At 44.1% G+C, this 22,712-nt stretch overlaps 1 protein-coding gene across 1 annotated transcript in view; it reads left to right on the forward strand.

The window, feature by feature from the left end:
- INTS9 (integrator complex subunit 9) overlaps positions 1–22,712 on the forward strand; it is a 421,484-nt gene that overhangs the window by 118,616 nt on the left and 280,156 nt on the right. Inside the window, exon 3 of the mRNA XM_085613054.1 lies at positions 19,671–19,731. Coding sequence (XP_085469180.1) covers positions 19,671–19,731 — 61 coding nt within the window. The remainder of the gene's footprint in view (positions 1–19,670; positions 19,732–22,712) is intronic.

Genomic DNA, 22,712 nt, shown 5'->3' on the forward strand with positions numbered 1-22,712 from the left:
CCCTTGTGTGCCACGCCCTTTCCCCGCCCTGTGCCGGCCGTTACATTAGCGGGCGGGGTTCATGACGAGCTGGACTCGTCATGGGCACAGCGCAACCGCGGCCCATGACGAGTCCAGCTCGTCATGGGCACACAAGGGGTTAATTGTGTATCTGTTACTTCCATGTAAACAACTGATGGTAAATGTATACAAGCCATTCATACAGGCTTATGTACAAGTGTTAAAGCTGCCAAGATGGATTACTTAGAATTTTAAACAAAAGCCTAAATTTAATGCATTTCTAATTTGAAAAATCTACCCAGCTTCCATTGACCTATGGATCACTGCAGTCTCTCTTTCTTCTTAGTTATGCCACCTAAACAAAAGTGAGTACACATGTGAACAGATACCAGTTGAATCAGGGAGAGAATCTCACAAGATATTCCCCCTGCTCAGCTGATCCGCGGCCTAACAAAAGTGTTGTGAAGGATCTTGAACACCATTATAGATATATTTTTTGGGTGAAACCTTGTTATTCATTTTCTGTTTAAGACAATACAGGTCATACGATATAAACAGCGTAGAATTATAAAATACATGAGCAGTGTCCATGCTTGAACCACCCAAAGATTTCATATCAGTGACCTTATGAAAAACAGAATATTTTAAACAAAATTAAACAGTACAACATCAGCGTCTGTGTGAAAGCCGTAGGAGCCCAATACATAATCCAATAGTGGAGAGAGGGGACGAGCAAGGTGGTGGAAGAAGAAGGGGGACAGCATCCCTCACACATTAAACAGGCTCGATCCACGCTGCTGGCTCTAGCTCCATTGTCTCTATTCTGGCCTATTTTCAATATAACTCTTAAGTGCATGAGTGGAGGGCCCCCTCAGTCTGTCGGCTCATTCTGAGCAGCAGTCAGCATAGGGGGATTAGTGTTCCCTCCCTCTGATGAGTTGGAGTCCAAGTTGTCATCCCATTCGGTGTTTTGGTCGGTCAGTCTATCAATCATACTTATCCCGCTCGATGTTGTTACGGTACAGACTCTCCGAAGCCGGCACTCTTCTGCTACTGCCCCCTCCAGGAGATCAGCCAGCCATTTGGTCGTAATCAGGGGGTTGGTCTAGCCCAATGTATGGCTATGTGCCTTCTGGCCAGCACCAATCCCAGCTGTGCAAATTATGCAGCATTTGTTTACCCTGCTGGGAAGAGACCATAGCCCCAGGAGGCAGTGTCGGATTGTAAGTTCTGCATTCACTTTTTTCACTCTATGCACCTCCTGCAGTATCTCACCTCCATAAGGACTGCAGCTGTGGGCAATCCCAAGTGATGTGTCCAAAACCCTCCGGGAGCGCACCACAACGAGTGCAACCTACAGGGCACTTAGGATAAACTCTATGTAGGTGTTGTGGTGTTAGGTAAGCCCTATATAAATAATAAAAATGTTTGTTATAAACCTGGCATTACTAGCCACCTCCCGTACCTGTGCCAGGACCCTTCTCCATTCACCATCCATGAGTGGGGCCTCTAGATCCTCATTCCAGGATGTGCATTTTGGTGCAATATTTGTTTGTCTGTTGCTTTCATTATAGATATCTCTAATTGCAATCTGCCAAAAGTGGATACCCAAAGCTGTGACAGTCCTCAAATATTTAAAAATCGAGAAGGGAAATTTGAAGCATGGAATTATTTCTAGCATGGACATGGCTAATTTTGATTTAGTATAAGATATACCATCCTGGGAAATGAATATGTTACGGGTGACGCATGGGATCTCATTACAAAATCTCCATGGAACTCTCACTTCTCTAGTGTACGAGTCCTTGGGAAAAAAAATACTTATTAATAAAATAAAGACCAACAACCATGAACGTTATTCGGTTGTGTGACACCTGACTGGATACGAGGGTAACTCTGTAAGATCAGGTCTGTAGGCATTTCTTTATAGTATAGAATCAGTACTAGACACATTATCTAAGCACTTTATTACTTTGCTGACACCTACACCTAAATCTCAATGGCTATATGGCATCTTGAATGTCCGGAATATTTAGAACCTTTAACATTCACAAACCAACTTACCACAGTTATATTCACAGTTCAGTGTATTTGTTATTCTACCTCTCAAACAATTGAAACTATGAAAGGGATCTGGGCATAATATGAAAGTGTGGAAAATACTATGGCATCAAAAGATATGTTTGCCACCTGGGCCTTTTCTGTTCACTTACCCAGAGTATTTTGCTAGCATTTGGATTTAAATGATAAATATTAAGAACAAAAAAAATGGTGTTGAGGGTACATTCTAAGAGCCAAGTTCTAGTATTAAATAATTTTTCGGGATCTGACACAAGGATAAATTGATACAAAAATATTTTGAGAATGATTGGTTGAAAGATATATGCAGAATATGCTATGAACAAAACCACTGAAATATTTCTAATAGAGAATGATGTAAGGAAGACTGATTTTCAATAACTGCTGCCCTAACCTTAGGGAAGTACTATTTATTTCTAATGAGGGGAATCCAATTACAGAGTCCCTTAGTCTACAATCACAGAATGTTTGTTCTCAACTGAAATTCTTATCCTGGAACTGTGCAAATCTTAAAAGTTTAATTGTACTCCTGGATTTTCAATGAGCCACATCAATTTTTAGAATTGTAGGCGTACAAGAAACCTGGATCTATAGTATTTGATCACTCCTGGGCTAAAAATGGTTATTGTAAGTATCAGCATGTTTAAGCAGCGACTTGCTTGCCTACTTTGATGCTAACATGCAACTCGGTTGCCAGAATCTATGTAGTATTTTCATTCTTAAAATCCATAATTTTAGAGTAGTACACACTTTGCATATTACTTAATGAAAAACTTATTTTAGAACTGACTTCATTCGTATATTTTAGTTGGTATGCTTACTTGATGCACGTTTTGTAGTTGCAGGAGCTTTCAATTTAAGCCTAAACTAGACCTGTCTGCCGCATTTGATTCCATCTCGCATTACATCCTGCTAGCCAGATTGAGATCTTGTGGCATTTCTGATTCTGCATTGACATGGATTACATCTTTCCTGTCAAATAGGAAGCAGGTCATCTCGTTGGGATCTTTTCTTTCACCAGCACGTACCGTTTCTACGAGGGTCCCACAGGGGGCCGCGCTTAGTCCACTTTTATTTAACATATATATGGCCCCTCTTATCTCGTTGATTTCGATTTACGGGATTCAAATTACATCTTATGCTGATGATACTCAGCTGATCCTGTCATTGGATAAGAATTCTACTGAAGCCGAAGAAAATTTTAAAGCTTGTTTTACAGCAGTCATCAAATGGATGAAAAATAATCATCTCTGCTGTAACACTGACAAGACAGAAATTTTACCCATCGGAAAAAACAACTCCTTCCAACCAAAGGATTGGTGGCCAGATAACACTACAGCGGTGGTTGCAAAAAATCTGGGTGTTTGGTTCGACTCTTCCCTCTCTTTTAAACCTCATGTTCTGAAGGTAACTGGGACTTGTTTTGGCCTGATAAAAACCCTGAGAAAGTTCTTCAATCTGATCCCGCTGGCCGCTAGGAAAACAGTGGCAGTGGCTCTCATATTATTGCGGCTGGACTACTGTAATAGTCTTCTTGCAGGGATTAATAAAACCACCCTGAGGAGACTACAGGTAGTTCAGCATGCTGCAGCCAGATTGGTCCTAGGGCTTCCTCGTAGAGCATCGGCCTCTGCCGCCCTGAAGACCCTTCATTGGCTCCAAGTTCATAAAAGAATTTTGTTTAAACAACTACTGACGACTTTCGGAGCATACCTCCACCTGGGCTCGGTGTATCTTTCAGCAAGATTCAAACCATACACAACTGCAAGAACTCTAAGTTCTAGCGCTGCAAGCTTGCTCAAAGTTCCTGGCTTCAAATGAACAACTAGAGGTGGGAAATCACCCACGGTTCTGGGAGCAAAGGCCTGGAATTGCATGCCAAAGTAACTCAGAGTAATTGAACAGGAGGGGCAATTTAGAAAGGCTTCAAAGACATGGATCTTTGGAACACCTGATGCCTGCTGCCTGGACCTAATTTAGGTCCCAATCTACACAACTGATCCTTGTCATTTACAGCGCCAAGAGACTCCGTTAGGAGTGACAGGCGCGCTATATAAGCTTCACCTTTCATTTCATTTCATTTCATCCAACTAGGAGTGTTACTATTTGCATGATCAATTGTGGAATATTTTCTCAATACTGTTCTAACACAGAAAGTATAAAAATTGGAAGATTTGTTCATGTTAGTTTCTCGGATTAACTCTGATTGGTCAATTTAAATTAGATTATTCGATATAGGACAGTTCATTCACCCTCAGGAGGACCGGTCTTGGGTAGTACATTTGTGAGCTTGGAGTTGTTTAACAATGTATCGGGCTATTCTATTGTTCAGTTGATTGAAAGTGACCACTTTTCCTAATGGACACCCTCTCATTTGTATTATCTATCTAAGACAAAGGCATTAAGGAAGATGAGTAAAAGGTACATCAACCTATTTGTCAGGCCCCTCTGACTATATATTTCTTATTTGGCAACTAAAAGTTAAATCATAGGGTTTCTGTATTTGTGGAGAGTGAGGGAGGGTGTGCTAAATGTTTAGCACTGGACAATGTAACTCATATTCTGGCTAGTCACTTCTTGTACATTAATGCTGGGTTTGGTGGCCATTGTAAAAAGAAGTCACAGGTGAATGGACTGATTTACTTATGCTCTGAGAATTACAAAAAAAAGTGAGCGCTGAATAAGGCCCTTGACTGGGCTGACAGTCAACTTTTGATTTCATCTTCATGCTGTGATATCCAGAAATAATCAAAACAGCATAAAAACGCAATATGGAAAACTAAGAGACTTTGAAGCTAACATAAATGGGTAGCGGTGTTTGAAATTATCAGCAGTATTAACTCCAGGACATTTTGTAAATTAGTCTTGATGAAGCTTTAGTCGTGTAGGTCATTGCTTGGGACCAGCATATCAGAGGCTTTTATATAGTTAGGATTTGAGATTCCGGCAGACAACATACCAGCAAATACAGTACTGTTTTGATCTTGCATATATTGTGAGGAGAGGTCAAGCACAAATGGTATCTCTTTTTTGTTACGAAACCAATCTGCTTTGCTCGATCATTCATGTGCGGCCCTGGGGCCCCAGTGGTTTCCAATGACTGTGTTTCGTAGTGATGTACATAATCCACAAGAATTCAGGTAGGTTTGCAGATATAATTCATTCCACTTGAACAAAGTTCAGTCGATGAGTTCATCCTCAAATGACCTCCATCCCTGCAGTTCCGTTACTGAATGGCATTGGTAAACGACCGATTCAGCAACGGGAACTGCAGAACGTGGTATGCCATTTGTGGGATGCAAAGTTTACAAGATAACAATAACATAGCGCCCGCTAACGCGCGCGTATGAAACACACGCTGAAACAACGCCTGCCAGCATGTAACACATCTCCCGCCTTTTCAACAAAGAAACAAAAAGGAGAACGTTACAGTAAAATCTTGCAAATACAATGTTTTTGTTTAATAATCCTGACACTTTTAGTGGTGATACATTTGTTGGCAAAAGAAGGCCTTACTTCACTAATAGTGTCACTGACAATCCTTAAAATCCCTTGAGAGCTATTAACATCCTCAGTCATAGTTTGTTGATCACCCACATTTTCTGGTTGAAACTGCTGAATGTATGATTATCACCCCAATCAGTGACAATTGAGTCTAGGGGAGGCACAAATAAAGCATTTTTTTATGTGGATGAAAATAGTTTCTAACAACAGTGCTTTGAAAATCACTTAACAACACCAAATTCTTTATGGCCCACCATCGCCCATCCTCCAGTAATACAGATGAACGAGGAACCTTGGTAACCTTGAAAGGACCATTAAAATTGAATTCTACTTTAGATCTTCTAGGTGTCATATTTTTCAACATGACCCATGATCCATGACCCAACTTAAATACAATCTGAACTAATGTTCCTTTTGTTGTCATGAAACATTTTGTATTTCATTTGTGATTTTTTAACTCTTGTTTCCATTTCTTTGAGATTTATAACCTTCCCCAATCCATTTGGTGTTTTATCTTTTAGCCACACTGGACACAATCCAGTGTGAGCTTGTCTGCCTCTTAATAAAGAAAATGGTGAAACACCAGTAAAACTATGAGGAGTATTATGGCATGTCCAAACTTTGTCGGAGAAACTTGACCACGTACTTGTTGAACGTGAGAGCAGTTTGAATACCCTCTTTGATTAATCTGTTGGCCCTCTCAACTGCTCCATTAGAGCGGGGCGAGTACAGAGGAATATTGTAGTGCCTAATTTCTTTGTTCATTAAAATGGATTCCATAGTTTCTGACACTAGCTGTACACCATTATCTGTAACAAGTTCCTCTGGATACCTCTCCAGAGCAAAGACTTTTTTCAAGAATCTAATGACTTCTTGGGTGGATGTTTCTTGCACAAAGTCATAATATGTCCACTTCGAGAAATAATCTATGACAACAATCACATATTTGTTGTCGAAGGGCAAAGACCCAACGGGACAAGCTAAGCTTGTGACCAAAGTAGTAGCCTGAGCCCTCCAATGTTTATTGGATAGAATGCACTCTTGACAATTGCTTTCAAATGTATTCACATCCAAGTCCATGTAAGGCCACCAGAAATAACATCTTAGGGTTTTCTTGGTAGAAGTAGCCCCTAAATTACCTTTGTGGGCTAACTCTGGAATTTTAGCTCTAAGCCAACTGGGAACCCCAATTTTCTCAGCTCTCATAAGAATGTCATTTTCTACAGTAAGCTGATCAGCTAGCTGACAAAGCACAAATAAGTTCCCTTTGAGATTTTTAACATGGGGCCAACCCTGTTGAATGAAACACTTTACATCTTTCAAAATAGCATCCTCATTGCAAGCTGTGACCCACTCTGTTTCAGAGATGGTACCCTTGCACAGCTGTACAACATCCATGTTTGCTACAATACATTAATTTTCAAACAAGTCAATATCCGGAGTTCCTTCCGGTGGAGTAGGTAACTTGGATAGACAATGAGCTCTAGAGTTCGTAGCTCCAGGTATATACATGATATCAAAGTTATATTCTTGTAATTTGGACGAAATTCTGATAAGTCTGGAGGAGGCTCAAGAAGTTCCTTTATCCCCTAGTAAATACTTAAGAGGTTTGTCATCTGTGCACAAAGTAAAAGACGTACCGCAAACATAGGTTTTAAATTTTGCAATGGCCCACGCGCAAGCAAGTGATTCTCTCTCTATAGTTCTATACTTCTTCTCTGTTGAGGTTAGAACTCTGGAGGCGAAAGCAACGGTAGTTTCAGACATACCTATTTTCTGACACAAGACAGCACCCAATCCTACGGACTGGCATCTAAATTTTTAATACATTTATGACCACTCACATACGATTTCAAAGCAGGAACATTGGATAAAATATTTGTTATCTCCTGGAAGACACTTTGTTCTACCGTACCCCAATAAAAAATGTCTTTTGGTCTTAACATTTTTTTAAGTGGTTCCATAAGGGTGGCGTAACCATTAACCAATCTGGCATAATAATCGCTCAACCCTAAAAAAGACCTTCATTCGTCCCTATTGCTAGGTGCAAGTACATTTTTTAAGGCTTTGATAAGATCTTCTTTTGGTTTAATACCTTTTGCAGTAATATGGTGAACTAAATACTGTACGTTATCAGTCAAAAATTTACACTTGTCCTTTGACACTCTCATGCCATGATTAGACAAAATTTTCAAAACTTTGTCCAAGGTGCAGTTGTGTTCACAAATATCTTTGGCAAAAATAAGGATATCTTCCTGGAAAGCTAAAACGCTGAGTACATCCTTAAACAAGGTGAACATTAACTTTTGGAACACGCTTGCTGTTGATGCAAGACCGAACGGCAACCATAAATATTTGAAAGCTCGAAAGGGTGTGATAAAAGTGCAAAGAGCTTGAGATTCTTTCTTGAGCATGACTTGATGATACGCAGCTCTCAAGTCAATGTTGCTGAAAACGGTAGCCCCATCCAAAGTGGAGATTAACTCATTCATCTTTGGCAGGGGATAGCAATCAACTAGAATGTTTCTGTTCAATGAGCGTAAATCCGCACACAAACGTTTCCATTCTTTTTTTTTTCAGCTATAACGACTGCACTTACCCACTCAGCAGCATTGACAGGTTCAATTATTTTTTCTGCACATTGCTGATCCAGATGTAGTCTCAGATCATCTTAAAGAGAAAGGGGAACATCTCTGACTTTGTGTTTAACTAGTACAGCACCTGTCCTCAAAACTATTTCATGCTCAAAATCCTTAACTGTGCCAATAGAGTGAAAACACCCCAGGATACTTTTGCAAGATACTATCAATTTCGGAGGAATGACTCTCTACAATCATGACTGGTACGGTAGTACCCGGTCTTAAAACTATGCCGAGCCTCCCTTGGTCTATCCAACCCATGATATCACGTCCTTTCACAGCCACATACATTTTAGTGGAAATGGGTCTCCCAGAAAACTCCAGAACATACACAAAATACACTCTGGTAAGAATTTCAGATTCCGCATAGGCTACAGCTTTGATCTCTGGAGTTTCTAGTGCTTTGTTACTCCAAAGTAATCCAAACGTTTCCTCAGAAAGCATAGTTACTGGTGACCCCGAATCCAACATAATCTATAAACCCACCGTACCTATTTGGACTTTGGGAAATGGTCCATTCTTCCTTGCAACACTTCCAGCATCATACTCAACCAAAGAAGTAGTTTTGTCAGAAAACGTTGATTCTAAGGTTAAATTGTAACATATTGAACACTTTTATCATTGTCATAGGTAACATGCGGCCTAACGTCAGGTACACAATTTACTCTAACTGCATTGGAAGCAGAACTTCTGCATACTTTCATAAAATGACCAATTTTACGCATTTATTACATCTTTTCCCCATGGCAGGACAACTCAAACGATTACCTAGGTGGTTGTATGAACCACATCCATAACAAGCATTTGGTTTGCTAAACATTGCTTCTAATACTCTCTACAGCATTCACCTCTGTGCTGTTTAAATTATTAGGTGCTGAAAATGCATTAGTTAGTGCCTTAACAGAAGTAACAGAGCGTTCTATGCCTTGAGCAACTTTAACCGTTTGTTCCAGGGTAGGATTAGTGCAGCACGGTAAATGTTCCTGTACTTTTTTGGAATAAAAATTAAGCACAATTTGATCACTTAAGTATTGATTGCGAGCATTCTTGAAGCAACAAGTAGTGGCTAGAATATGAAGATTGGCTACATATTGTTCAATACTCTCTTCAAAACCTTGTTTGCTGGAATACAATTTTAAACGCTCTAAAACAACCTTAGATTCAGCTGTAAATTGTATTTCTAGTCTTTTCGCAGCCTCATTGAAAACATTCCATGTATCACCAGTTTCTCCCCCAGGAACAGGAATTTCAGGTAGATCGTTCATAAAACTTTTTGTTTTGCCCTTCAGTGCCCAAACAACCATATAGTATGGCTTGTTTCCTGGCAGAACTGTATTCCACGCCATCATAGCTACTAAGTAATTCTTGAACACTTTAAACCAATGTTTCTATTCCAATTTTGGGTTCCCAGGACTGTCAAGAAATTTTGGAGGTTGTTGGTGTGAATTATTTCCTCCAGACATTAGTGAAATGAGAATTGGAATTAATAAGTAAGAAATGAAGCTTAAAACAATCTCCCAATAACAGTACAGTAGTCACAACTTCCTTGAAGAAGGCAGCACAGCAAGGCATATACACTCAAAAAGAAATGCAACTGGCAATTCACAATGAAGAAAAGAAAACAGTCACAACGTTATACTTCACCAATTTGTTGTTTGTCCGGGTAGTCAGTAACGTACTCCTTGAAAGTCAAGCAATTAATGAGGGTTGAGAGGTCGCGTGTAGGGAAGTTGTTAATCAAATTAACCATTATAAACAACGGGGTATTCCCAAATGGTCCCTGGACCCCAGGTATCAGTTATTATAAAGAAACAATGGTCCTGGACCAGTTATTCAAGGAAGAGTTAGTTTAGCAGAATTATCAACTTATTTGAGCTTACATTAACCAGCTCACAAACGTCTGTAAATCGTGAAAATAATTAAAACAAACAAATGTGCAGAAAAACCACTAGGTATTATTACAATATGTTTAATTAGTCATTTAAAGGAACAATCACTAGACTGACTAGAGGGTCAAGAAGGTTGGAGAATGTTCTAGGGAACGTGTAAGAAAGAGTGCTCAAGTGTATATAAAGGAGTCAAGAGAGCTCAAAGTGTGTAGAAAAGTAAAGGGCATATATTTACAAGACTGTACAGACCTGATATCCAATAAACAGTTAGATGCAACCTGGCCACATGCAAATTATTCATTTGAATTATATTTTCTAAAGTTGTAAGGAGAGTTTCCTTAAGGCTGTAAACAGGGGTAATGGGGAAGGGGAAATTGGGCCAGGTGCGGTGGGGGATAGCGTCGACATTTCGATCCGGCTTATCGGCAACCGAGGGACTTTAATGCCTCAGCCATGCGGATCTTCCTCAGGACAAGGGGACAGGTGAAGTGACCCTCATCAATCTTGCAATGCTATATTGGAGTCCAAAACCTGATTACACCTTGCCGCCTGTAAAGCGGCAAGGGCCAACTAAGGACAAATCCCGTTATTCAGTAGATATAAACCATGACGGTGGTGCCCAGATCATCCATGGAACGTAATATTCAGGCCCGTATACCGACGTCTTTACTCCATCGCGGCTGCAACCGCGATGGAGTAAGGACGTCGATCAGATCGTCTCCAGTCGTATAAATTACGCTGTGCCCCGGATTGCCGGATTCATGCAGCCAACTCTTGCCACGCATACGGGCCTGAATATTACGTTCCATGGATGGTCTGGGTAACAAGTAAGTTGATAATTCTGCTAAATTAACTCTTCCCTGAAAAACTGGTCCAGGACCATTGTTTCTTTATGTTAATCAAATTAACAGTACACGCGTGTTATCGGCGGTTTGCCCAGCCTCCGTGCATGTGATCGGAGGTTTCTCCAGCCTCCAACAAGGAAACTATATGTGACAGTGCTGGTTACGATGGCACACGTGATAGGTAAGAGTTCCGCTCCGCCTCCAATCGAGAGAAGAGCCTGAAGGAGCGGTCCACCCAACGGGGCAAATTGAGGAATGGCAGCGCTACCCTGCCACAGATGATCGCTTGCTGAGCCACAGCGCCCCGCCCAAATCCAGGCAACCTGAATTGCCGTGCTTGATGAAGCGTGTGAGGCGGAAGTGCGTCCAAATAAGCAGAAAACGAAGGGTTCAAATATCCTGTCGCCAACAGCATGTTGCAGCGATGTACATAATCCACAAGAAGTCAGGTAGGTTTGTAGATAAAATGTATTCCACTTGAAAGAAGTTCAGTCGATGAGCCCATCCTCAATCGACCTCCATCCCTACAGTTCCGCTACTGAATGGCATTGATAAACGACCAATCAGCAACAGGAACTGCAGAACATAGAACTCCATTTGTTGGATGCAAAGTTTAGAAGATAACAATAACATAGCGCCCGCTAAGGCGTGCGTAGGAAACACGCGCTGAAACAGGTGCCAGCACTGAAGAACGCATGCCAGCATGTAACACTGTGTAGGAGGCAGATCTTACATCTTGGTCACCTATGTTTTCTGATTCTACTGTCGCATCTGGGATGGTAAAGCGTTGCTTGATTCATGGCTTGGCGCAGACAAGATTTTTAATTTTTATTATCACTTTTTACGCTCAACAGAACCTTTTGTACACAGAATAGGATAAAATGGAACCAAACATAGAACTTAATATTGTACGTCCACTCAGGGAAATGAGGAATTATAACGTACAACAGGAATGTTTACAGGTTCCAATGAGTGAGGTGTTGACAATGAATGTGAGTCAGAGGGTAGTGTCTTATTTGCATATGTGAGGCAAACAGAATTTTTTATAGGTTGGATAATCTTGTGGTTTTAGGGTGGATATATTACCCCATCTCTGAAATTAGACTGGCTAGCAAACCACTTTGGAAATGGGCAGGGTAGCAGAAACGCATAGGGATGGGTGTGTTAGGACACTCTCAGAATGGGTAGGTTAGTGCCCTATCTCAAGGACTGGTGGGTTAGAACACAGGCTCAATAATGGGTAGGATAGCACACAGGTTCAGGAATGGACGTGTCAGCAGGAAGGTTTAAGAACGGGCATGCATGCTAACAGGCTCAGGAATGGACGAGTTAGCACTCAAGCTAAAAAATGGGTGGGTTAGCACACAGACTCAAGAATTGAGTTGGGTGAGTTGGCACATAGGCTTCCAAATGATTGGGTTAGCACACAGATCAGATATGGGCGGATTACCACACTGGCACAGAAATGGACTGATTAGCACAAAGGCCCGAAAATCATCCGGTTAGCGCACAGACCCAGAAATGGATGGGTTAGGACGCAGGCCCGGAATTGTTGTAGGGATTTTGCCCAAGAACAGAACTATGCATAGGATTATGGGAACTTAGTGAGCAGGGACTGAGTCATCCTACCCCCTGAGTGCCCATAAGTGCAGGGCCGACTAGCTGTAGTGTCTCACTTGCCCTCCTACTCACCCACAGAGGAACAAGTGATTAGACAACCCAGAACACAACACTCCCGAATCTCTCAGGACTCGCGGTTACAAGACACACCATTTCGCTCGTACTCTAGTATCTGACCACAATAAGATCTGACAGAGACATGAAACAGTTTAAAATATTTATTTCAACTAACATGCTCTAAAATGCAGTATATGTGCCACAACGAGGAAGAAAATGCATAATTCAAATACAGTCAATATAACAGCTAGTCCATATATCATAAAGGGAGATGTCATAATGAAAGGACAATGGAGCCTGAACTCCCTCCCTGTACTAAGAAGCAATATTATTCTCAGAAGATCTCTGGTTTTTGTGTGCAGCTCCTATAAACATCGGGTCTTTATATGAGCCCTCGGAAATCCACCCTATGGGTATTGGGAGGTCGGGGCGAGCTTGGTTCTTGGGCATCGTCGGTACAGGTGGTGTATGGGGGCATGAAATATTTGGGGGTGTACTTGTCCGACTCCCCCACCACGGCATGGGAGCGGAATCTTGCGCCGGTATGGGAGCGTGTGCGTGAGGATATTACGACCTGGTCCCACATGCCCCTGAACATCTACGGCCGGTCAGCCATTTTCAAGATGGTAGCACTCCTGCGCCTTTTGTATCAATTACAGAATCATCCCTACCTGATTCCCCCACGGTGGTTCCGGTAGGTGAATTCTATCCTGGGACAGGGTCTTTGGGATGGTGGTGCGGTGAGGGTGGCAATCCGGACGTGTTTTCTATTGATATATTACGGGGGCCTGGCCACCTTCCATATTTGGTCTTATTTGGTCTTATTATGTAGCATCGCATCTACTTGTCTTAAATGAGTGGTTGTATGGGGATAGGGCGGACCCGGCATATGCTGTGGAGCGACGCTCCATGGGCGATCGGCCCCTCCATGTTCTTCTTTATTCGGCTCAGCTGAGGCGCCCCCTTCCATCTGCCAGTCGGATTGTTTTTCAGCTTTGGAGGCAGGTGTTGCGGAGGATGGGCTGGTGGAACAGATTGACTCTGGAGGTCCCATTGTGGCACAATGGCCGCTTTCCACAGTTGCTGAGCCTCTCCGGCTTTCGAGACTGGGACAGTATTGGGATATCTACTCTGGGGGACGTTATGCGGGGCACTATTTTAAAATCCTTCCAAGACATCCAGAGGGATTACCAGATGCCCAAAACACAATTCTTTAAATATTTGCAATTTAGGCGTGCTATTTCCCCCAGCTTGGAGCGATTGAACTCGCTGCCAGAGTTCAGCTCAATAGAGGCTAAAATATTTATGGGGGACCTTCTAGACCATAAGATCTCTAAAATGTATCAATCCTTGGTCACGCACTGTTCCCCCTCCTTGCAGCGTTTGAGGGAGGCCTGGGAGGGAGATGTGGGTCAGATGGAGGAAGAGGACTGGACGGAAGCCTTGGCTTCCCCGTGATGGGTGGCCATTGCAATGAGCCTGCGGTTGATTCAGTTCAAATATCTCCATCGGGTTTACTTTACCAGGGTTAGGCTCTGCACGGCGGGCCTGGTGGCTTCCCCGCTTTGTCTCCGTTGTGGGCAGGAAGAGGGGACCCTGTTGCACACTATATGGCACTGCATAGCGCTAGAACGATTCTGGAGGGGGGTTTTGGCTTGTCTTTCTGAAGTATTGGGGTGGGAGCTTCCTAGTTCATCAAAGCTTGTCCTCCTTTATGTGATGGAAGGGATCGGGGGCAATATTTATAAGAGACATCTCATGCTCCTTGGTTTTACTTTAGCGAAGAGGGACATAGCTAGAGCCTGGAAGGCGGTGGTTGCCCCTTCCGTTTCGACTTGGAAAAATGTGCTGGACTTCTGTATGGGTCTTGAAGATCCCATCTTTGGAGCTAGAGGGTGCCCCCGGAAACATTATAAAATCTGGAAGTGCTGGGCAGATTAGCGGGGTCTGGAGCTAGAGCCGCCGCAGGGGGGGCCGGGGCCGTGACCCGGGGTAGTCTGTTGGCCTTTCATATACCTTAAGCTTTTCTCCTGAGTGGCTTGCGGGTGCTCGGCGGGAGACGGTATTGTGGTTATTGAGTTCTAGTGTAGCTTAACCCCTTCCCCGCTCATGACGGAACCGCTCCGTCATGAGCCACGGTTGCCGTGTGCTCATGACGGAACGGTTCCGTCATGACACGACCGTTGGCGGCCGCTCCGCCCACGCGGCGCTGTTTCCCCGCCTGTGCAGGGGGACAACGCAACTGGGCGGAGTCATGACGGAACCGTTCCGTCATGAGCACAGCTCAACTGTGGCTCATGACGGAGCGGCTCCGTCATGAGCACCGGGCCACCGCGCTGCCCCCCCGCACCCCCCAGCGCCGCGGCGGAATTCCCGCCGCGGCGAAAGGGTTAATGGCAGTCTGGGTCAGTGATGTACTGTTCCGGAACAAGGAGACAGCGCGCTCGGGGGTGGGGAGGGGGGGGGGGGGGGAGGTGTTGGTTGTTTTGCAGGGATTGATTTTATTTGTATTGCGTTTCATATTTTCCTTTACATAAATGTGTAAAATTGTCAAAGTCCAACTTTTGTATCTTTAATGCGGCAGTTGTCTCTGAGACTCAGAGATCTGCATTGTATATATCACTCTGACAAATAAAATCTGTTTAAAAAAAAAAAAGAACCGAGAAAATCTTTGGAAAAATAAAGTTCAGTAGTAACGTGCATAAAGCCACGCACCGTCTGCAAAGCTCATGCTAATTTAGAGAAAACGGCAATGACCCCACGGGCCACGTGACGGCGTCAAAATGGGTGGGTTAGCGCACATACTCAAGAATGGGCAGATTAACATACAGGTTAAGGAATGGGCAGGTTAGCACACAGGCTCAATCAAGACTGAGCGGATTAGCACACACGCTCGGCAACTGGTAGGATGGAACACAGGGTCATCAAGGAGGAAATAAATGTGCTACTTTGTTTAAATGACCTCAGAGTAACCAATACATGGGTCTCGGATATTCCGGTCTGGTTTTTTTAATCTGCCTTAAACAATCATGTTAGCCTAATTTTATTTCGAAGGATATTGCAAACCTGAGTAGTTAAAAGTGAGCAAGCCTTATGCCACGACTTTTCTGCCACAGTACCCTTAGCTGTATGTTTTAATGAGTCTTGAACCACTTAAGAATTACATTGCTGCATTTTATACTTTGCACACTGCTGATAAACATTTTCGGCATTCATGGTTGAATTCTGTGGCATATTAATAGCTCTTCTGAAGCGTTGTACGAACTGTTGTTGAAGCAGTGGTGTAACGAAACTTGAGGGGGCCTTCCTGCAAGGTACACGGAGGGACCCCCCTCTGGTCTTAATCAGGAGCTTTCAGCTTAGGGCACAGTGCTGAGGGGGTCCCTGGAGCTCGGGGGCCACCCCGCACCATGGGGACCTATGTTACGCCACTGTGATGAAGCCCTCCCCTTCTCAAATTTCTTTTCTACCAGTAACATCCCCGCTATGACCCTCACCCCTATTATCTCCTCCTTTTCCAGCCAACCACTTTTATCAATCCCTGACCTTTTTCCTACACTTCCATCCCCTCTCCCCTTGCATCTCAACACTCATCCCATCTTTAAATACATACTGACTCTCCTTGCTCAACCAAATCACTACTACCTCCTCGAGACCAATAGTGACCCTTCTCTTCTGTCCCTGACCCCACCTTGGTGCATTTAAACAATCCCCATCTTCATCCTCTCACCAATGTCTATTGTGCATCCTCATTAGTGCTAGATTATGAGCAAAAAACACCTGAACATCCGCCTTTTAATCTGTGACTCCATAATGGACCTGCTCTTTAATAGAGAAACATAGTGAGCAGACAAAGTAGTCCCCCACCCTCCACATGGCCATACCCATCAGGTTATCAAATCCTGATAAGAAATTGTCCAACCAAGAGGACCAGTGGAAGAACAGAGCTCGTTTAATAATAAAATAACTCTTTCCCACCAGCTTCCATGGTTTTTCACCTCAGAATGTTTGTCATTATTCATCGCTGCTCAGCTTCACCTACCTAATTTTATCTGTACTGACATAGAGACACTCTTTAAACAACCCACATTTCTTTTTCCGTTTCATTGCTGTTTTTGCCACCAAACTTTGCATATTGGGTGACTGCAATGCCTGGTTTGACAATCCAAAACCCTCCATTCCAACCTAATAGTTGGGAACTTCTACCAAGTGGTCTCTAGCCCCACACATGCAACCTGCCACACTTCAACAAAATCTTCACCGTGCCACAACACATCATGTTGACAAGAAATCAGTTTGTCACCTTCAGCGGCCACCATACAATCTACTGCAACCTGATCTTTCCCTCCAGGTCTTCTATGCCATGCATTCTGAACACCAAGATCCACCTCAAACCAGTGAAAAACGTGACCACCGTGCTGTCCAGTACCAGAGGTCCGGTTCAAAGCCAATCTGCCCTGTGATGACAGGTCAGCAGTTCCACGCCTCGCTCTCCACCGTCTTTAACATTTTGATCCTCCTGAACACCTTTTCATACATGCACAGCATCCACTGAAGAGTATCTGCTTCTACTCGATGAAAAAACATTTAAAGCAAAAAAATACTCCTCAATGGAGAATGAAAAAAAAAACCAACAAGGCTCGTTACCGCCTCCATTTCTACCGTCACTGCAGACTACCATCAATGCAAATAAAGGTCTGTCTTCCTGTTACTGGACCTCTTCTCTGTCTTTCACATCATAGATCACCCCACCGTACTCCAGAGACTGGGTGACATTGGAATTCAAGGTACAGTCCTGGCTGGGATTTTTCCATAACTCTGAAATGTCCAATATTGTTGCTATTCAGTCTTCAGCTTTGGCACCATTCACCTCTGTCACCACATTCCTCAAGGTTCTACCATCTCTCTTCTTTAGCACATACCTCAGCTCTCTCTTGCACCTCATCCAATTATATTACCTTACTTCCTACAACTTTGCTGACGACACCCAGGTATTTCTAAAGGTAGAAAATCCCAATCATGTGAAGCTGAACTCCTCAGTGAGAGTTTTGCCCCCTTGACAGAACTGAGGAACCTGGGAGTGATCATGTAGTCCAATCTCTATCTCTTGAACCAAGTCAAGTGACCACAGGTGCCGTCGCTGTGCAAACTTTATGCTACTGCTATCCTGGGCCTGTTGTTGCTATATTATGCCAATGGACTGTCCCACAGGGTCCATCTCTACTTACTGTACAGACCCCAGCAAATCTGGAATGATGCCGCCAGACAAGTCATGCACATTCTTATGTGCGACCTCAACATTCCGGCGCTTCAAACTCTGCACCGGCAGCTGGTAGGGAGTAAAATCTGATTCATTTGAGGCCCTTTGCACAGTGGCGACTAGTTCCAATAAAAAATGGTGGGGCGCGAAAGCGCTGCTCACCATAAACGCAGAACAGCGTGACCGCTGCGGCACTTCTCCTTTCCACAAGCAGGAACAGGAAGGACCTCCTTCCTCCTTGTGGAACGGAACTCCAACCAATCCTGGAGCTGCTTTTATGCTGTGAAGCAGCTCCATGATTGGTGGGAGCAGGCTCACCCAGCGCTCATTTTGAGGCTGGGGCCTGTGTCAGCAATCCCCAGGCTGTTTTACAGCCTTTGGATTGCTGGGTCTACAGTGCGCATGTTGGGCTGGCTGTTGCATGACAGACGGCGAATATGAGATGCACACTATAGAGCAGTGCTCACATGCTGCATTTGCAGGATTCAGCCCCGCCCCCACCCTTGTGCTGTAGACAGCGCGAGCCGGTGCGGTGGCAAATAAATAAAATTATGTGGAAATGGCATTTTATTTATTTGTGTTTGCCTGTTGCACTCGCAGCAGGCGGGGCTACTTTCCTCCGCTATTGGGTCTGGTGGCTCAGTGAACTAATGCATCCACTGCAGGGGCCTGTATTCGACCTCATGATCACAGGTTCAAACCCCGGCGGGTCCACTCAGCCTTTCATCCGTCTGAGGTCGATAAAATGAGTAACATTGAGTTGCGTAACAATAAACCTCTGTTATTCAGCGCCAAGATACCCTGCTTGGGGTGAACGTGCGCACAAATACACGTTATGTTATGCTGCATCCCCTCCTGGGCCACCAATAGTGCTAAACTGATTTTTTTGTTTCAACTCCAACCTCTCACTTACTGCCAATGCACATTCAATCCAAACTAGCTGGGATACTCCAGACCATCCCTGTCTTAGAAAGTCTCGCATCACTAGTACCTTTTCCTTGGTCCAGACAACAAAGCTCCAGAGCTTCCTCGCAGCAAGAATGCCTGTCTTCCATAGCTGCTTTGATTTGCACAGTGGGGCAACGGAGAGACCTGGCTGTTCTAAAAGGCATGACGTGTTCACGTCAGATTAGATGAAGACAGCACACACCGGCAAGCCCTACTCTCTTTGCACCTCTCCGCAGCCCTGCAATGTGTAGGTGCCGGTACAGGATTTAACTGATATGAAGCCCTCACTATTCAGAGGCTACAATGCAATAGAATACAGTATATTTTATTCGGCTATTCTTATTACATGTGAGTCTACTCACGCCTGCTCTGCACTTCACTCTCCATATGTTCCCTCACTTCTCTTCTCTAGTGTGATCCCTGTCCTTAGGCCGATGGTGTCTCTGCTAGTTTTGTTATAAACAATGGTAAGGCACAACGGCCTGGCTACTGGACGCGAACTCGCCTCACGTAGTAAGAAATGTAATGAAGAAAAGGAGGAATCATTGTAACGAAAATGAATGACAAATCTGGACATGTTCCGTGGTTAGTGATTAGTAAAATCAAAAATGTACAAACACTTTTTGTGCAGCATGAAAATACTTTATTAAAAGATGAAGATATTTTCCATTCACCTTAATTATAGCCTATTAAAATATATATAGTGTGCTGTTAGTTGAAATAAATGTTATCTTGTTGTGTTTTATTGTTTGATAATCAAGGCTGTGAACGCGCCTTCACGCTGCTGTATGCGCCTTCGTGGCACTCAGTTGTCCCATTTCTTTTTCAGCCTCAGACTCTCGAAGCTCCCTGGGTGGATTGCTAAAGACGGCAGCACCTTCTTGGAGAAGGTAATGTCATTGCAGATGACTCTTTGGCTTTTTACTTTTTGAAACGAATACACAGACCAAATGTTAAGCTCTGCTCGCACAGGCTTGTGGGAGAATGGAATTTGGCTTGGACGATCTTGTAACAGCAGATGCACCTCGGCCGCCTTCATGCTTGTAACTCGGCGTCTTGCTGTTTGCGGCTGTGATATATTTGTATTATTCTCTGCTTCTTAATAACGATCGGGGTTTAAGATATTAGAAATCCATGACATGAATCGTGCGGTGTTTATGCTGGCACATTGAAGGACGCGGGGTCCGTGTTGTTGTAGTATTGTACAGCACTTAGACGCCTATATGGCCTGACCCTTGCTATCACACATATGTTATATATAAATAAACACATCGTTGCGTTTCCTGCTTCTTTTCCCATCAGTAGCCTGGATGGAGAACCCCTCGATGCATTTTAAAGTGAACCTCGGAATGGAGCTGGAGTCCATTTCCGGGTTTTGGTTGTGCAGTTTCACAGCAGTGCGCGTTTCCATCTCAGTTGTGATCATTGCATGCAGCAGTTGTCTTGTATCCACGCCCCCTGAAGAGAAGGGCAGTGAAATGCAGGGCTGCCGCAGGTGCAGTTCTGCTGCTGGCTGTAGGGTCGCAAGGATGCGATGGGCCCTGGTGCAAGCTAGAAGAAGGGCACCTTTGACAGTCTCTGGGATGGTAAAATGCAGCATTGTCAGGGTCCAGTGGGTCCCTCAGGGCTCTGGATCCCAGTGCCACTGCACCTGCTGCACATTCTGTGGTAGCTCGGCTGCTGGTGCAGTCATTGGTTCCGCCTCTCAGATTGCAGGGTGCAGTGTTTCTGAAGATGTAAGGCTAGGACTTGGTTGTTCATGTGATTGGTATCTCAGGCACGATGCCACGTTTAGTGCTTTTTTGTTCCGCGCCTTAACTTTGCAGGTACAGCTTCCAAGGCAGTGTGTGGAGTCAGAGAAACAGTGCAGAAGATCAGTGTGTCAGGCCTCTCTGGGGGTGACTATAAATGCCCCAGTTAAAATCATAGTCCCCCAAGATTACTAATAGTCTTAGACTTAAAGCATTAGGGTTATGTTGAGGTGTAAACACAGGGTTAGGATACAAGATTAGAGTTAGGATGTAGGATTAAGAGCTCGGCTAAAGTTCGAGTTAATAATTTAGTTGCACTGTTTTAAGTGCCTTCAAGTAGGCACTTTTCTATGCTTTAAATTAAGTGGAAATCTGAAACTATGATGATGAAGATGGATTGGTTTGTATATGTCGCTAGAACCCCAAGGTGGCAATATAGGACCACATTACATGAGCTGCAAGTTGTGTGTACTTATGTTACATGTGTATTTTTAGTGCAGTTAGCATGGAAACAGTGTTTTACTTTTCAAAAAGGTAAATGCTTATTGCAAAGACTAAGTGAAGAACTGGACTGGACTGTTCGGTTGTTTGCATTAAAAAGTAGAGAGATATTTAAATCTGTAGTTAAAAAGTTGTAGATTTAGAAAAAACACCCTTTGCTTGGTTTAAAAACACATTTTGTCTTTACAAGTCACATATGTTAGAAGCTGGTGACTGCAGAAAGCAGATAACAGTGTGCCTAGATTGCAGCTAACATGTACAATCTGTGTTTACCTCTCGAGAATAGAATGTTCAATATCAGGCAAACAATGTATAATGATAACGCTTAGAAAGAGTGATTCTGATAGAGACTTCTAGCCACAGATTCCTCACTGTTTGAATATTTCCTAGGCGTCAGTCTATAGAAACTTTTCAGCGGCACCTCTGCACACCGGAAGGTGGTGCCCTGCGGCTCTGCACTGATGCCATTCCGCTCTGGAAGTGAGTGTGGAGCCTATAATAGTGCCACTCTCACACGCTGATGTCAGTCTTTTGTTTCCGTGCCTCCAGACGCGGATCCTGAGCTCTCTGTCTTGTCTCTCTAAGATGTTACCTCGAAATTGTCTTCATTGCCTCACTACGGGACATAAATTCGCCCTCATGTAGTAAGAACTGAAAGGAGGGAAAGGAGGATTAATTGTAAAGAAAATTACCAATGAATCTGGACAGTGGACAATTGGGAAGTGATACAATGCCGGAAGTACGTAAATAGGTCATGTTGCTTGATTGGTAAATAATAAAATTCAGGGATGTCTTCCCCAAAAACGACCGGTTTCAAGCATTGTAGGGACTGTCTCAATCCGATGTCTGAGACTGATCCTGATCAGGTGTGCCTGGGGTCAAGCCACAGCTACAAGACTTGCAGCGACTGCGTGCCGATGTACCTGAAGGCCATTAGGGACCACAAGGCAAAGCTTTACATCGCTAAGCATAAAAAGATGCTCTACGTCCTGCTCCACGTCCCAGGTTTGACCTCTGTCCCATTGCCTGAGTTAACGGAGCTGCTCCAGAGGCTGGTCTTCAGCACGCTCTAAATCCTCAGATAAACGAAAGAAACTCAAGAAATCGAAGTCAAGTCAACAACGTCTCCTCGGCGTGCTTCAACATCCTACGCATGCTATGGAAGATCTTCTGGTGGATCCCCACCGAGACCAGGAAGACCGTCACCCAGGCCCTCGTCACTAGTCGACTGGACTACGGCAACGCCCTCTACGCCGGTACCACCGCCAAGCTCCAGAAGAGACTCCAGCGGATCCAGAACGCCTCAGCCAGACTCATCCTCGACATCCCACGAACCAGCCACATCTCCGGACATTTGAGAGACCTACACTGGCTCCCCGTCAACAAAAGAATCACCTTCCGCCTCCTCACCCACGCACACAAAGCCCTACACGACCAAGGCCCGAGCTACCTCAACAACCGAATCAACTTCTACGCTCCCAAACGCCACCTCCGATCAGCCAACCACGCCCTCGCCGCCGTCCCCCACATACGAAGAGCGACCACAGGAGGAAGGTCCTTCTCCTACCTGGCCGCCAAGACCTGGAACTCCCTCCCGACCAACCTGCGCCTGACCCAAG

Source organism: Triturus cristatus, chromosome 6 (genome assembly GCF_964204655.1).
Source record: "Triturus cristatus chromosome 6, aTriCri1.1, whole genome shotgun sequence".
Classification (NCBI taxonomy): domain Eukaryota; kingdom Metazoa; phylum Chordata; class Amphibia; order Caudata; family Salamandridae; genus Triturus; species Triturus cristatus.